This window comes from Bactrocera oleae, chromosome 4 (genome assembly GCF_042242935.1).
Source record: "Bactrocera oleae isolate idBacOlea1 chromosome 4, idBacOlea1, whole genome shotgun sequence".
NCBI classification, from domain to species: Eukaryota; Metazoa; Arthropoda; class Insecta; order Diptera; family Tephritidae; genus Bactrocera; species Bactrocera oleae.
In genome coordinates this window covers 63,708,550-63,723,035 of record NC_091538.1, presented here as the reverse complement: position 1 = coordinate 63,723,035, position 14,486 = coordinate 63,708,550, and the positions used below count along the sequence as shown (strand labels likewise).

The 14,486-nt window shown below is 35.3% G+C and overlaps 1 protein-coding gene across 1 annotated transcript; it reads right to left on the bottom strand.

Moving 5' to 3' along the window:
- Positions 1–11,610: 11,610 nt before the first annotated feature.
- On the bottom strand, positions 11,611–13,508 carry LOC106627798 (serpin B4). Its single transcript, XM_036369896.2, has 4 exons — positions 13,290–13,508; positions 12,151–13,220; positions 11,921–12,032; positions 11,611–11,805 (listed from the first exon to the last, which is right to left on the bottom strand). Exons 1-4 carry the CDS (start codon positions 13,312–13,314, stop codon positions 11,669–11,671), a joined length of 1,344 nt encoding a protein of 447 aa, XP_036225789.2. The 5' UTR covers positions 13,315–13,508; the 3' UTR covers positions 11,611–11,668.
- Positions 13,509–14,486: the final 978 nt, after the last annotated feature.

Here is a 14,486-nt window from a genome sequence, read left to right as displayed (position 1 = left end):
TACAGCTTACATATTGTAATAATGTTTGTAACAATGAATTATTTGAGATGACATAATGAACACATTTGTAATCACATTCGCAAATATATGACATTTTGTTATAAGTAATGTGTGTTGAACATCCATCACGAATCAAGTTCTAATATAGGGTTGAAAATTTTCCAACAAAATAATGTTGTATTAAAGATATTTTTATTTCCCATTTTGGTATTGAAAAAATAATTTTTATTTGCGTTTTCGGGACTATAAATTTTAATTGAAAATTTAACTTGTATTTGAAAAATAAATTTTTCATTACAAAATTTATTTCCCATTTTTACATTAAAAATTTAATTTTTATTCGCGCTTTCGGTTTAAAAATTTAAGATTTATTTGTTTTCAAAGTTTAATTTTAAATAGCAAAATGCAAATTTAATTTCTAATCCCAAAATTGGAATTAAAAATTGATAAAAATCGGAGTAACAACTATAAAAAAAATAATTTTCATACCCAAAAACTGTATTGAAAAGATTTACAAATTTGCAACAGAAGCAAAGAATGTTAAAATATATTGAAATTTTAATAAAAATAAGCTTTTTTTTTACAAAGATAACCGAAAGGTTAGCACAAGGTAAGCGCATGCGCGAAATAATTTTTAATAATAATAACTTAATTTTTAAGTAAAAACTTGGGATTAACATTGTTGTACCCTGGGTATTTTAAATTTGTAACACCGCGAAATAAACGTTAGAGACCCTATAAAATATAGGTAAATATAAACTACCTATATAAACTATCAGCGTGATGAGCTAACTCTCTTTAGCCAAGTCCATCTGCCTTTCTATATACGCGCGAACTAGTCTCTCATTTTTGACATATCAATCTGAATTTTTGCACACTAACTTTTTTCTCCGAGAAGCTGCTTATTTGTCGGAACAGTTTATTTCGGACTATTTTAGCATGTAGCTGCCATACAAACTGATCGATCCTAATTAAGTTCTTGTATGGAAACTTTTATTTGTGAAAGGTTGAAGTTAAAGGCTAAAGTTTACATTTAATTTTCGATCCGGTTTTTGGGATTAAGAACTTATTTTTCATTTTTCAAGCCGGTGTTGCGAATTAGAAATTTGAAAATTATTTTTAAGCAAAATTTTTGGAATTACAAAACAAAAAAAATTTTTACTTATATATTAATAATGAAATAATAAGATAAAATTTCTAATAAATTTGAATGGGCTACTTTTTGTGTACATTTCCTATCTTTCACCAGGCAATGCCAAAAATTAACGAAGTCTTAAATATAAAATCCATCTTCTGTGGGAAAACCTTTGCAAAATTATACAAACTTAAATAAATCGAACTTTTGCGATAAGATGAATGATATTTGAAGATGAGATAAGCTTCGCAAATTGCGCTGAATTTCACTTCTTTCCGAAAATCCCTTACCATTTCCATTTCACTTGCTAACGAAACCGAAGAGCTGGTACATTTCATGACATGATTTATGTAGTACGTTTTCACTTACCCGCCTGTTTTATTACGGATGCGCTGCCTTAACCAACGCTTCGAGCATTAAAAAACACCGCTGAATCCTTTCGCATCCACCTGGTATTTTGGTTGCTTTCACGCGAAAATACGAGTATCTCCAGCTATTGTTTTATCTATGGAATCTGCGCTGTGGAATGGCAGTGGCAAGCAAGTGCAGATAGTGCAAACAAATGAAATGTAGTACATACATACATGCAAACAAGCAGCAATAACAACACTACACTACTGCCACTGGCAAAAACATGCAGCAGACTCATTTGTTACGTAAAGCCAGTCGCTGAAATTTATTGCTATGCAACAATAAAGTGAGTAGCGCTGGAACACATACCTATATGTGTGTGTATTTATGTATGTATGTATGTTCTGTGCACAACCGTTGGTCGTACAAAAACACTGGAAAACCACACGTTTGCACCGATTAAGATTTGGACTTTGTGAATGCTGCATATTTAGCATGGCGCGTGGGGCAGCAGTGGCATTGATAATAAACAAGCGAAACCATTTGCAACAACAATAAGAGCTTGTGCGTGGTCTCGGCATAACACATTGCTGAAACAGCTGCAGTGGAAAACAAACGTGAAATTTTAGTTTCAGTGAGAATTCTACATTTTCCAAGAAATTCCCGGTTCTTTTCGGTTGCGCGAGTAATTAAAGCAACCAACAACAATAATGCCATGGCAACTGCCGCAACGGTAGTAAAGCGCGTGAAAGCTGATCCCCCTTTTGTTATTGTATTTACATACTTTTACAGTTATATATGTTGTTGTTGAAGAGTGTAGGTGTGGTAAACACATACATATATAGCAGCATATAGTATTTATAAATGAAGGTGCCGACTGAATTACGCTCCTGGCGGTGCGTTTGTGCGCCAGGATTAATCAGTGGCTTAAAATTTATTGCGCTGCTTGAGAATATTAATTACAATGGCAACGGCAGTTGCAAAACGAACAAAAATCAGTTTAAAAGTAAGCGCGCCAAAAAATATAATAATAAAAAATCAAGCCATCGCGTTACTTTGATGGCCGCCCGCCATTGCTGTGACCACAATAACCGCTATGGGCTAAAGCGCTGCCCTGCCAAGCAGAAGAACTCAATTCAAGGCATAAACAAAAATTCCGTTATTTCCTTCCTTTGCAGAATTCCTAAAAAAACGAAACAGTGGAAGCGTAGATGTATTTTAGGGTTATCAGTTTTGCAAACACTTCCATTTTTCAAGGAGGGTTGTATCGAGAAAGGAGCAAATTTTGCAAGAATAAAGGAAATATCATCAGTTGTTCGTAAAAATATGCTGCTGAAAGCTCTGATTTGTATATATAAAATATTTATGAAGTTATATCTCGATCAAAGTTGGCATTAGCAGCAATATTCGGAAGATTATGTAATTTTTTCCAAAATCAAAAAAACTTCAAAACTCATTTTTGTCGCAGGAACAAAATTTCGAAATTCCAGACCTTTTTGGAAACAGTTAAGTAATTTTTTTTTAAACTTTTTCTTAAGAACTCCATGAATAATCGGTACTTAACGTCCGTTTTTTCGTAATTGACAATTAAAAGTTCAAGTTAAATATATTTTAAGCACAAAATAAAAGTCATTCTCAATTTAAAGCAAACAGCTAAATTTTTACCTACAAACGTAACTTGTCAAGTTATTGCCTGTAATAGTATTGCGGTTATGCCTATGTATATTTATGCGGTGCGTTTTCGTTTTCAATTCAAATGGCACCCGATTTCCTTACTTTTGAATGTTTCCGGCTGCTTTTCAACATTTTCAAATGACTACTTGTGTAACTTCCAGTGCATCTGCGAGCTCTTCTTGTGTTTGGTAACAATTTTCATCGAGTTCTTCTTCCAGTTCATTACCTTCAAACATTTTTGGCGTTCACGTTCTTAGCCTTTCACGCTAAAATCACCAATTTTTAAATCGTGCAAATCAATTTTGGCACGATTGCTTGGTTAGAGCATGTTTACCATAAAAGCAGAGCTCCTCGCAAAAAATACTTTTTCAGGCGCACAGTTCGATCAAATTTTGAAGTGACTAGATTTTTAAACATTTTAATGGTTGCGTGTCTCCCTGTAAAATATCATTATTTTTAAAAAAGATATTATTATATTTATATTATTTATTATATATTCTTTAACTTTGTGGTAACCTTTGGCTTTACGAATACGCTCCTGTATTGAAGAACTTACTACTAGCATTATGGCTCCATAATAGATTATTCCGAACTTTGCTTCACTTACTTTGCTATCTCATCTTTTGCCGATTCCCAAACTTATATTGTGAAGAGCTCTTTTTTTCTTATCTTTTATTTGTATGCGAGTGTGTTAAAATTTTTTTTTAGCCCATCGCTATTTAAAATATCTGCAGCATTATTTTTCTTTCAGTTACAAATACTTTTAATGCGTTCAATTCAGCAAATGCATAAATTCTTATTTTTTCTCACCAGCCATTTCCATATGCTGTTGCAACTTAATCTCGCCATTCACATTGCTCAATCCGCCATGAACAACGTTTTGCCGTATACCGTAGAATATACTGAAATATTGTCTGCTGCCAGGTGAATACAGTTACATGCAGCTTTGGCTTATACGCGTAACAACAGTACCAACAACTGCAGCATTGTAAATTTACGAATGCTTGTGTGTTTGTTTGTGTATGCTCTTTGCTGAGCTTGTGTTAGTTGATTTTTCCAGCTATTTGTATGTTTGTTTTTCTTAATGTTGCTTCCAACTAACGGGTTTTGTTCACTTCTTTCCCAGAATGCCCTTAGCATTGTGGTGATTGGGAGTTTTCGGTATAGTTGTTGTTGTTTTTGTTATATTTTTCACTATTGTACTTTGCATACTGGTTTCTGACCACTGTTGCTGTTATTTTTGTTGTTGCTGCTGCTGTCTTTCGTATTCGCGCGCTGTTGGCTAATAGTTGTTGATGCCATTGCCGATGCAGATGGACATCTGCTTATTTCCAGTACATAAATTTTAGCAATTCAGTGAACTGCACCGACTAGCGGTTATAGTTCGCCTCCTTCGCTGCCAATCTCCTCGACCGTGTCGTCTATCCGCTGTTATTTCGCGCAAAATTCAGCGTACATCTATAATTTGCTTGTTGGTAATGTTGAAAAAATTTAAGCTACACTTTGCATTGACTTGAGCTGGAGGAGTCCTGGTGTTGCAGCTACGAAGTTTAGCTCAACAGCTGACCGCTTGAAGCAATTTTTAAGTGAAAGCTTTCAATTTGCTAAAGTTGTAGTTTTGTCATAATTGATTTTATTTTACAATATAAATTCATATTCGTGATATTTTAGTAGAAAATGTAATTTAGTTAAGAGGTTAGATGTTTTCTGTGCCAATGTATATTTCTTTTAATTGACGTATAAAAACTGACGTTTGAAGTGTGAAGACAATGAAATAATTTCCATGTTAAATTTAATATGTAAGTGACGAGTTGAAGCGATATCGCCATGTCCGTCTGTGTGTCTGTCTATATATAGGCGAACGTAGTCCCCCAACTTTTCAGATATCGATCTAAAAATTTTCACCCGTCTTTATCTCCCCGAGAAGTGGCTTAATTGTTGGAACCGCCAATATTCGACCTCTATACAAGTAGTATAGCTGCTATACAAGCTGATCGAACAAAAATAAGTCCTTATCCCTATGGACATTTTTTTATTTTACAATATATCTCGAAGTTTGTAATATTACTTTAACATAAAGAAAATCTTACCCCTAGTCATCGTATTTTGGTGAAAGTTTGTAGTGAGCATACTTCAGCAGAGCTAACGTGCCAAAAGTGATTTCAAAGAGGTTATTTAGGCGTGGAAGTCGGAGAACGTCCTAGAAGGCCAAAAAAGTTTGAAGATGAGGAAGTCACAAATTAACAGAAAGATGGGAAAATGTTGTTGTCTTAGATAGAAAATACTTTGAATAATACTATTGTTCCAGCCATGTTGTTCCATATTTATACCCTGAATAGGGTATACTAAGTTTGTCACGAAGTTTGTAACACTCAAAAGGAAACTTCGAAAACCGTACATTTATATTTCGATTTAGTCGATTTAGTCATGTCCGACCATCTGTCTGTATATACGCCAACTATTCTCTCAGTTTTTGAGATATTGGTTTGAAATTTTGCGCACGTCCTTTCTTACCAAATAGCTGCTCAGTTGCCGGAACAGCCGCTATCGGATCACTATAGCACATAGCTGCCATACAAATTGAACGATCGGAATCAAGTGCTTGTATGGAAAGCTTTTTCATTTAACCAGGTATCTTCATGAAATTTCGCATGGATTATTGTCTAAAGCAGTAATACAATAACAGAGGAAATTGTTCAGATCGGACCACTAAAACATATAGCTGTCATATAAACTGAACGATCGGAATCAATATAAAGATTTTTTTATACTTCTTTATGCTATAAAAGATGCACATGTGAAGGGTATTATAGCTTCAGTGCAGCCAAAGTTAATGTTTTTTCTTGTTTTATTAAATAATCGTTCAATTAAAAAAAAAAAAAACGCAAGAATATAATTTTAGACCAATATGTATCTAATAGCTTCTTTGGATATAACAAACTATGCCAATTAATATAATATAACATTAAGCAAATAGTATAAATGGTTCTCGATTTAGTTGAATGTTGACTCAGTTTTTTCTACTAAATGATCACTTATTCAGTCAAGAAGCTTTCTACCAGAAACATTTTCCACTTAGGCGACACATTCAATAATGCTAATCAAAAAAAATTTCACATTTTCAACTTTGCAAAGGTTCAGTTTCCGCACAAATGTTTGTATTCAACCCTTAAGTACTTTTGCTTAACAACGCATTAGCATCCAAAGGATTTGCAAAGTGGAAACTGGAAATCAGCGCTATAATCTTAACCCGCTTTCCATTACTTCCGCTATGTTGTGTTGTTGGTGCGTACATTTTCGCACTTCCGTCGTATCCTAGTATTAATAGCCCAACTTAAGCGTAGACTTACGCGAATACGATTATTATTGCTGTTGCTACTAGTCGCTTTGCTATTTTTGTTGTTATTGCTGCTGTTGTCATTGCCATCAAAGGAAGTACATCATTAAGCGCATCCTAATGATGTCTATAACAACCAATAAGCGTACAAACCCACATTCACTTCAACCGTTGCATGCGCTATTCGTACTTAACCTCACTATACTGACGACGCTTGGGCGACTTAAGTGCAAGTAGATTCTGTGTCTATGCGAGGTTTATGTGTGGTGATCATTATCAAAAGAGTGCGCATTAGTGTAATAGTATTTAGCATAAGCACAAACCAGATAGTTTAAAGCTTAGCTGAAGAAGGTGGCAAAACGAATGCAAGATAAAAATGGGCATGGTTGTGAGCAGGTGAAGAGAAGGGAAGCAAAGAGAAGAGTTACTAGTCTGAAGTGCACTTGCGCATACATACATACGTGTATATACAGATTACAGTAAAAATTCGACAAGTGTCGACTGTTCACTTTAGCATTCAAGGTGCTCGCTCTGTCACTTCAACAATTTCGCCACTTAAATGCTTTACCGATTCGTTGCTGCCACGACACTTACCCAGAGCCACTTCAGCTCGCTTAAAGGCTAAGATTGAATGAACCAAACTGAATTTCGTGATGAAGGTGAAGGTTAAAGAAAATCAATTTGGCTTTGCCTTTGCCTCCACATAGTATGTGTGCGTGAGTGTGTTTGCAAGCACTTGTGCAGTTGCTAAAGATTTGTGTGAAGTGAAAGGCGATTATTTTTCCACTCAAAGGCACTAAGTTTAGTTCGGCAGTCAATAGCTGTCGACGACTGGTTGAGAGATAGTGCAGAGCAGCATGCAGATATATAAAAAAAAAAAATATATATATATATACAAAGGAAGCCATTTCAACTTTTGGTGATTTGGTTTTAACTTTGTTGTGCATTCCTTTAACGCCATGCCTCTTTCTCTCACCTTTATTTTATTTTTATTTCTATTATAGTATTTTATCTTCTGTTGTTGCTGCTTCGCTGCTCTGGCAGCATTTTTATTGACTTCCGGCTTTCATTAGTCGCAATGTTAAGTGAAAAGCACGTGCAATGCTTGCGCGAATTTGTCGAAAACGTGCGACTTAGTGAAGTATTTATTATGTACCGTTAGTAAATAATTTATTTTATAACCGGTGGAATGCGCCATGAAAGAATTTTGAATATGCATTATTGCTTGCGATATTTACTGTATGACATTAAAAAAAAAACGAGTGTTAATTTTACGAGCAGAAATGTAGTCTGTTTCATTTAGCGCCCTGTGATATACTTTGAAATTAAATTTAGATGAAAGTAATACCTGCACAAAGTTGAAAAAACACAGAAAGTAAATATTTTTGTAGATTATATAAATTAAAGTTAGCAAAACGTGTTTTTATAGATTAAAAATAAAAAAATTAAAAAGAATAAATGAAAGTCAAGATATTCACCGCAAATTAAGCTATGTATTTGTTTACATATTTATACCACAATTCTGTTTTTTTTTTGCATGTTGAACTCACAACCACTCGAAACAAAAGTACAAACTCATTCTGTGATGGTGCCATATAGGCTATAACTATAAGAATTTATTTGTGTACCCCTCTATACCTATGTGTAGCTAGTAAACTACTTATTTACAAAACGACAAACACCATATGGTCAATTGCGAATCCCGGTGCTTGGTTGGTGAACGCATATTTTTCTTTCACTTGTAAAATTATTTTTCCCCAGATTTTCACAAGCTACTTACGTGAGCTTGTATTTTGTTGTAAGCTTTGATGACAATGCAAATTACATTTGCCATACCAGCGTGCCACATATGCTTACGCGCCCTCAATAACCACTATAGAAGAATCCACATGCAGTTCTAACAGAAAGAGAGCAAGGGAAAAGAACGAATACTATCTGTTTTGCTAAGCTTCCCTGTAGAAAAATATATATGGTTTCTTTATCCATTTACTGAAACTTGATGTATCCTAGTTGTTTTTAAAAACCAAATTTAATTTACATAAATAAAAAAAATTGTTTTTTTTTTACAGGGGAAAATACTTCCTTCAACCTTTCTACTTCTTCTCGAAAAGTTTGTTCAAAAGCTTAAATACTTTTGGAAAATATTTTCGGTACAAATTTTCGAACAAAAGAATAACTACATTTTAACTTATTTTAATGCAAATATTTATTTTTGCCTTAGAAATATGCTTTTGAGCCTTACAAACCAATTGTTATAAGTCTCGGCCGGGATGATCTTCAGTGAATTTTTGTTTCTCAATTTCGGCTTTTTTTTAGAGCACCTTTCCTAGATTGGCAGTTTCGACAACACATTCATAAGCCCACGTCTTATCAGCAGCAATAATGCGTTTGATATATGTAAGGACCTCAACTACGTTGTCAAGCATCTCTTTTGGTACGAATCTAACATTGATACGCTTCATATACAAAATATCAACCAAAATGTTTTGAATCGATACATAAGAGACATTCTGCTATGTCTTTACACACAACGATTTTCAAGCACTGTTTCTTTAACTTCAGTTAATTTTATTTACTTCTATTGTCATTCGTTTACATAAAACCTGTAATTCTCATCAGTTTTATGAATATGTTGATATAATGTTACAGCAAAAATCTCAGCACTACTAATTAGTTTCTGCGTCTAATACTTATTGCAGAACATAACCAGGACGAATAGATTTACACCGGCAGCCGATAGAGCTGAGTACTACCACCACCAAGGGACATGGTCTCGAGCTTAATGTATGATAAATATAGAAAACTTTTTAAATGACAACGACTTTTATAGCAATCCAACAGTCATCTGAAAGAACTAATATTTTCCGGCATACTCTCCATGCGTAGGAAACCCATAATTATATTTTTCCTACTTGGTACCTTAATACCAATACATATACTCATGTATGTGTCGAAGCAGCTCGAGAAAAGTCAACGTGCCACATATTTATGACGTACGAAATCTTTTCAAAAACGTCCAATGATGACAGCAAAATATTTCTACACCCACACACACAGCCCAACAAGCAAACATATAATAATATGTGGGAGGTTAGCAAATACTTACACAAGTATATATGTATATATATAGTTTATATACATCTATGGGAACTGTGAAAACGCATGAATATATTTGTATGAGTGAGAGGTATGAAATGAATTGGCTGTCGCCCATTGCTGTCAAGCTGCGATTTCTGCTGAGATTTTCTTGTTGACGTAGAATGACAGTAAAATGACATTGTTGTTGTTGGGTATGCTGAATTTTTACTGCTTAGCTGCTATTTGCTCGTCTTGTGTGCTTGTTTTTGCAGTGAGCCCCAGCAATGCACTTACATCAGTAAACGGAAAATCGAATTTGCGGTTTTTTGAGCTTTTCTCGTTTTTTTGAAGCATATCATTTTAGTTGACGTAATTTTATTGTAAATGTGCACTCTTACTGGCGTGTGTAAATGCTTTTCTGTAAATATAATGTAAATATAAATGTAATAAATAATGGTTTTCAAATTGTAATTGGAGTTATAATTACTATAAAAATCTTTGATTTGAGTGATCACAAAATTCAAAGCTTTATATTTGAACGAACACAGTCCATAAAAGAGACCGAGGCGATTAGGTTAGAATAGCATACTTTCGTTCTAAAAACACTTCACTGACTGTTATGTGATTGCTTCGCTCAGCTTATGCTGACGTCACGTATCAAAGATGAAGACCAGAAATGAAATAGTGTTTACGATCCTGATACTGTAACAGCCAATCGCGTGCAATTTTGGTTTCGTCGCTTCTGTTCAGGTATTTATCGATATATGGGTGTCACATAAGTTAGCGAAAAAAAACTACTCAACGTGGTGGAATTGCGGTGAGCCGGTGTTAGCGACGGTATAGCCTAGATTGATGGAATTGTTTGGGAATTATCTTTTATGAGATGCTCTAATGAAATAAATGCTTTCCATAATTGTAGATAATAAGAGATGTTGTGATGCGTAATTTCACTAGTGCTTGTGAGAAAAGAGTGAATGTTTATAGTCATATTTTGTTGTTAGTTGTCTGTGGAAAGGAGTGAGTTCATCATCAACTAAAGCCAAATAACACTAAAATTTTTTTAACGATTCTGTGGAAGTTCGAAACCTTTTTTGCAACATTTTTATTTCCAAAATAATTATTGTCAAGTCAAAAATACAGCCGAAAGTTTTAATCAACTGCTAAGAGGCAATTGCTGCAATAAATTTTTAATATTATATAAGATAATAATATAATATTTTTTTCAATTATATAGACATGTAAATCAGCGTTACGAATTGAGTCGATTTAGCCATGTCTGTTACTGTTCTGAAAATTTTCACCCATCAATTTCTCCCTAAAAAGTTGTTCTTTTGTAGGGACTGCCGATATTGGATCACTATAGCATATAGCTGTCACACAAAGTGAATATTCATTATTTGACAAAATATCCTCACGAAATTTGGCATGGGTTATTGTTAAAGGCAATAATGTAATCTCCGAACAGTTGGTCAGATCGGACCACTATAGCATATTTATAGCATATAGCTGTCATACAAACTGATCGATAAAATTCAAGTTCTTGTATGGAAAACTCTCTAATTTGACGAGATATCTGTACGAAATTTGGCATGGACTACTTTTCAAGACAATGCTACAATATACCAACAAATTGTTTATATCGAACCACTATAGCATATAGCTACCATACAAACAGAATAATCAAAATCAATTCCTTGTATGGAAAAAAGTTTATTTAACAAGATATCCTAATGAAATTTGGCATGGTTTAATATTTAAGGCAATAATGCAATCTCCGAACAGTTGGTCAGATCGAAAAACTATAGCCTAAATTCTTGTATGGAAAACTTTTTATATTTGTTAAGGGTATTAAAGCATCGGTGCAACCGAAATTGAGGATTTTTCTTGTTTTTATTAGAAACTTTGAAGATTTTTCTAATACTTTATTTTTCATAAAAAATCAGAAACTTATTATTTACGCGCTATTTGTATGATCACCTCTCTTGTTTTATTTACTACGCACTGCGTGGATATGTAAATATACATACATTACGTTAATATAAATATGTATATAGATATTGACTGAATTCACAATACACTGCAGCACTATTACATCATTCATGCAGTTGCGCCAAATGTCCCAACAACTGTATGCCCCTTCGATTGTATATGATGAAGAAGAACGGATGATCGACACAGTACATCAATGGTTTAGAGCGCAACGACGAAAAGGCGTTCCAGAACAACACCACTACAAATGAGAGTACACAAATTAAGCTTACAAATACGCTCGTGTCGTACATAAAACGGTTCATTCATGCGTTCAATCAATGCTTCAGGTAATTAAATTGAAATTCATTGCTTACTCGATTCCTGCAGCTCACCGATGCCATCCTCACTCACGGCAAAATGCGCCTCCTGTGTCACCTGCCAGGCGCTGGGCCAATGCAGGTCCACATTTGCTGTGGCATTTAGTAGCTGAAATTAAACGCAACTCTCAAAATGCGTGCGATTGCACAATAGCCCCAGTGCAATATAAGCAATACAAGCATTTACAAGGAGCTGGTGCTGTTTGTATTGTTGTTTTTGTACTAACCTGCTTGAAAGCGCCGTCCAAATTAGTGCGTTGTGAGAATTTGAATTGTGGCAAGAAAACGCGTACCAAAGTCGACTCCAAATGGCGGCGTAGGCGACCAGCTGCGCTTGTAGTTGCTGTCTGCTGTTGCTGTTGTGCGTTGCCTAAGTTCGGCGTGTCGCCTGTCAGGCCACACAAGTCATCGAGCAATGTCACATTGGCACTTAGACGCTGCAGCAGTTGTGGCAAACCATTCTTTGCATGTGGTAATACGATGAGCATTTTCAATTGCTGCCGCTGCAAGGACAGCTCTAAGGCGCTGGCATTCAATTGCGGCAATTCACCATAAAGGAAGATGTCGTCTTTGCGCATGGCGTTTAGGTAGGCGTGTGTGTGCGTTTGTGGCATGTAGAATTGACGCTTGTGTGTGTCACGCTTTTGGAAGTTGTGCGCCCAGCGTGAATTTATGCGCACCACACTGATTAGTTCGTTGCGTTTGCTGCATCCACTGTCTTTGTCGCTCTTGTTGTTGTTGTGCTTGCTATTGCTGTTAGACGCTTGACTGTTTCTTGCCACTGCCGCATCATTATTATCGATTTTGCGGCCTTTGTCGCCATCTTCAATGCTGGTGTTGTCCAAGCTTTTGTTATGCGCCCCGCTCTCTTCGTCACTCTCCTCGTGCAGCACAAATTGCAGATTTTTCAATTTCCGTGTGAATCTTTGTGCATTGTAGACATCGGCATATAGCGTGTTGTTCACCAGAATCGGACTGCCTGTGATGTGGAAAAACTCTTCGAACTGCTGCATGCCGCTGTCATTGGCGCTGGTGACTTCATTGCTTGCGGCATCGTGCTGTGTGGCGGCTGCAGTGGCGATTTCTTTGTCCGTGCCATGCAGTTGCAGGTACAATTCCAGCATTTCCTGTGGTGCAATCACAAAATTCCTTGCTGCATCCGCCTCTGCCAGTATGTGTGCCAACAACAAATGCATTAAATCGGTGGCGTTGGCACTGCTGGCCGTTGTTGCTGCTGTAGTGGTGACGGCCAAGGCCAGTGCAAGATTTGAACTGCATAAGAGCCAGAGTGAAAAGTCTGTAAATATCAATTTTTTTTGCTTTCTGTTTCAATTCAAATTTTAGAATCTTTATTTTCAGCACTTACATGTGAAAAGCCTTCTGCCGAACATATTAATGCTTTAAAATTTTTCTTTAGCGCGACATTTCAACTTTTAAACAATCACAGCAAGCAAATTTCACTAATAAATATTTAGAAACCTATAATAATTCAAGAGCAGATGATGTTCGAGCGAAAATCTACAAACTCATTAGGGTGCTTCTTATATTTCAATCAGCTCGTGATATACAATTTTCTAGAAATCATAATTTTAAACAAATCAAATGCTGCAACGCTCTCGAATATACCGACAAGAATAGTTATCTCTCACAATATTGTGCCTTGAAACAAAAAAAAGTGGTTGACCTAATAATCGAGCTTAGGTATATTATAAGCGCTTATCATATTTCAAATGCTTATCAGTTCTTGCGGTTTTTCGGCAGCAAAGCATGCTTGAAACATTGACTAAAACTTCGAACTTGATTTTTGCTATAATTAAACATCTCATACATAAAGCTTATATTTTATTCGACAATATGCTTGCAAGTATAATGTACAGATGTAGTATTTATGAAGCGTTACGGCAAATTATTTTAGTAAAGTGAGTGCCAATTTAATTTGACAAAGGGATTAGTTAAATTACGGTATTTTAGGTTAGGTTAGTTAAAACTGAATTGTGGATGCCTTCTATGGTTTCATATTTTTAGTAAATCGATTAATGACAATAACTGATAAATTCTATGTTGGGCTTGAGAAGTGAGAGTTCAGATGCTCCAAAATTAGTTTCATTAAAGCGTGTGAATCTTCGGGACAGCTTCGAAGGTAGGGGTAAGGGAAGTTATTTATCCTTACTGAATAATACTGAAAGAAGCTATTGTGCAATGTTTGCTTAGCTTAGTCCTCCAAAAGTAGACTAGAATGATAACTTGAAATCCAGCAATAATGTAGTAAGGATGCCCTTTCTAATATTGGGAGAGCTAGATCTGGAGTTATATCATGCATGCAAGAAAAGAATAAACGATTTTAGTATTTAAATGTAGATTTCGAGCTCAAATAGCATTAAAATTAGTATATCTCAATCGCATACAGCACATAATCTGAGCTAAAAGTGAACGTAAACAGCTTTTGTGCTTTCATATGCACACGAGGGGAGCTTTTGTGCTTTCACATAAATATCACAGATCTGGTCTTTCCATAAGCCTGCGATTGTTCAGACTTCCTATTTACAGTACGGATTTATTAAAT

What these genes read in the sequence shown, in the direction of transcription:
- LOC106627798 (XM_036369896.2), bottom strand. Translation starts at nt 13,314, where the DNA reads ATGTTCGGCAGAAGGCTTTTCACAT. An exon ending in TGGACGGCGCTTTCAAGCAG is followed by an intron (nt 12,033 to 12,150) that starts GTTAGTACAAAA and finishes GTTTAATTTCAG; the next exon opens with CTACTAAATGCCACAGCAAA. An exon ending in CGGTGAGCTGCAGGAATCGA is followed by an intron (nt 11,806 to 11,920) that starts GTAAGCAATGAA and finishes TCTCATTTGTAG; the next exon opens with TGGTGTTGTTCTGGAACGCC.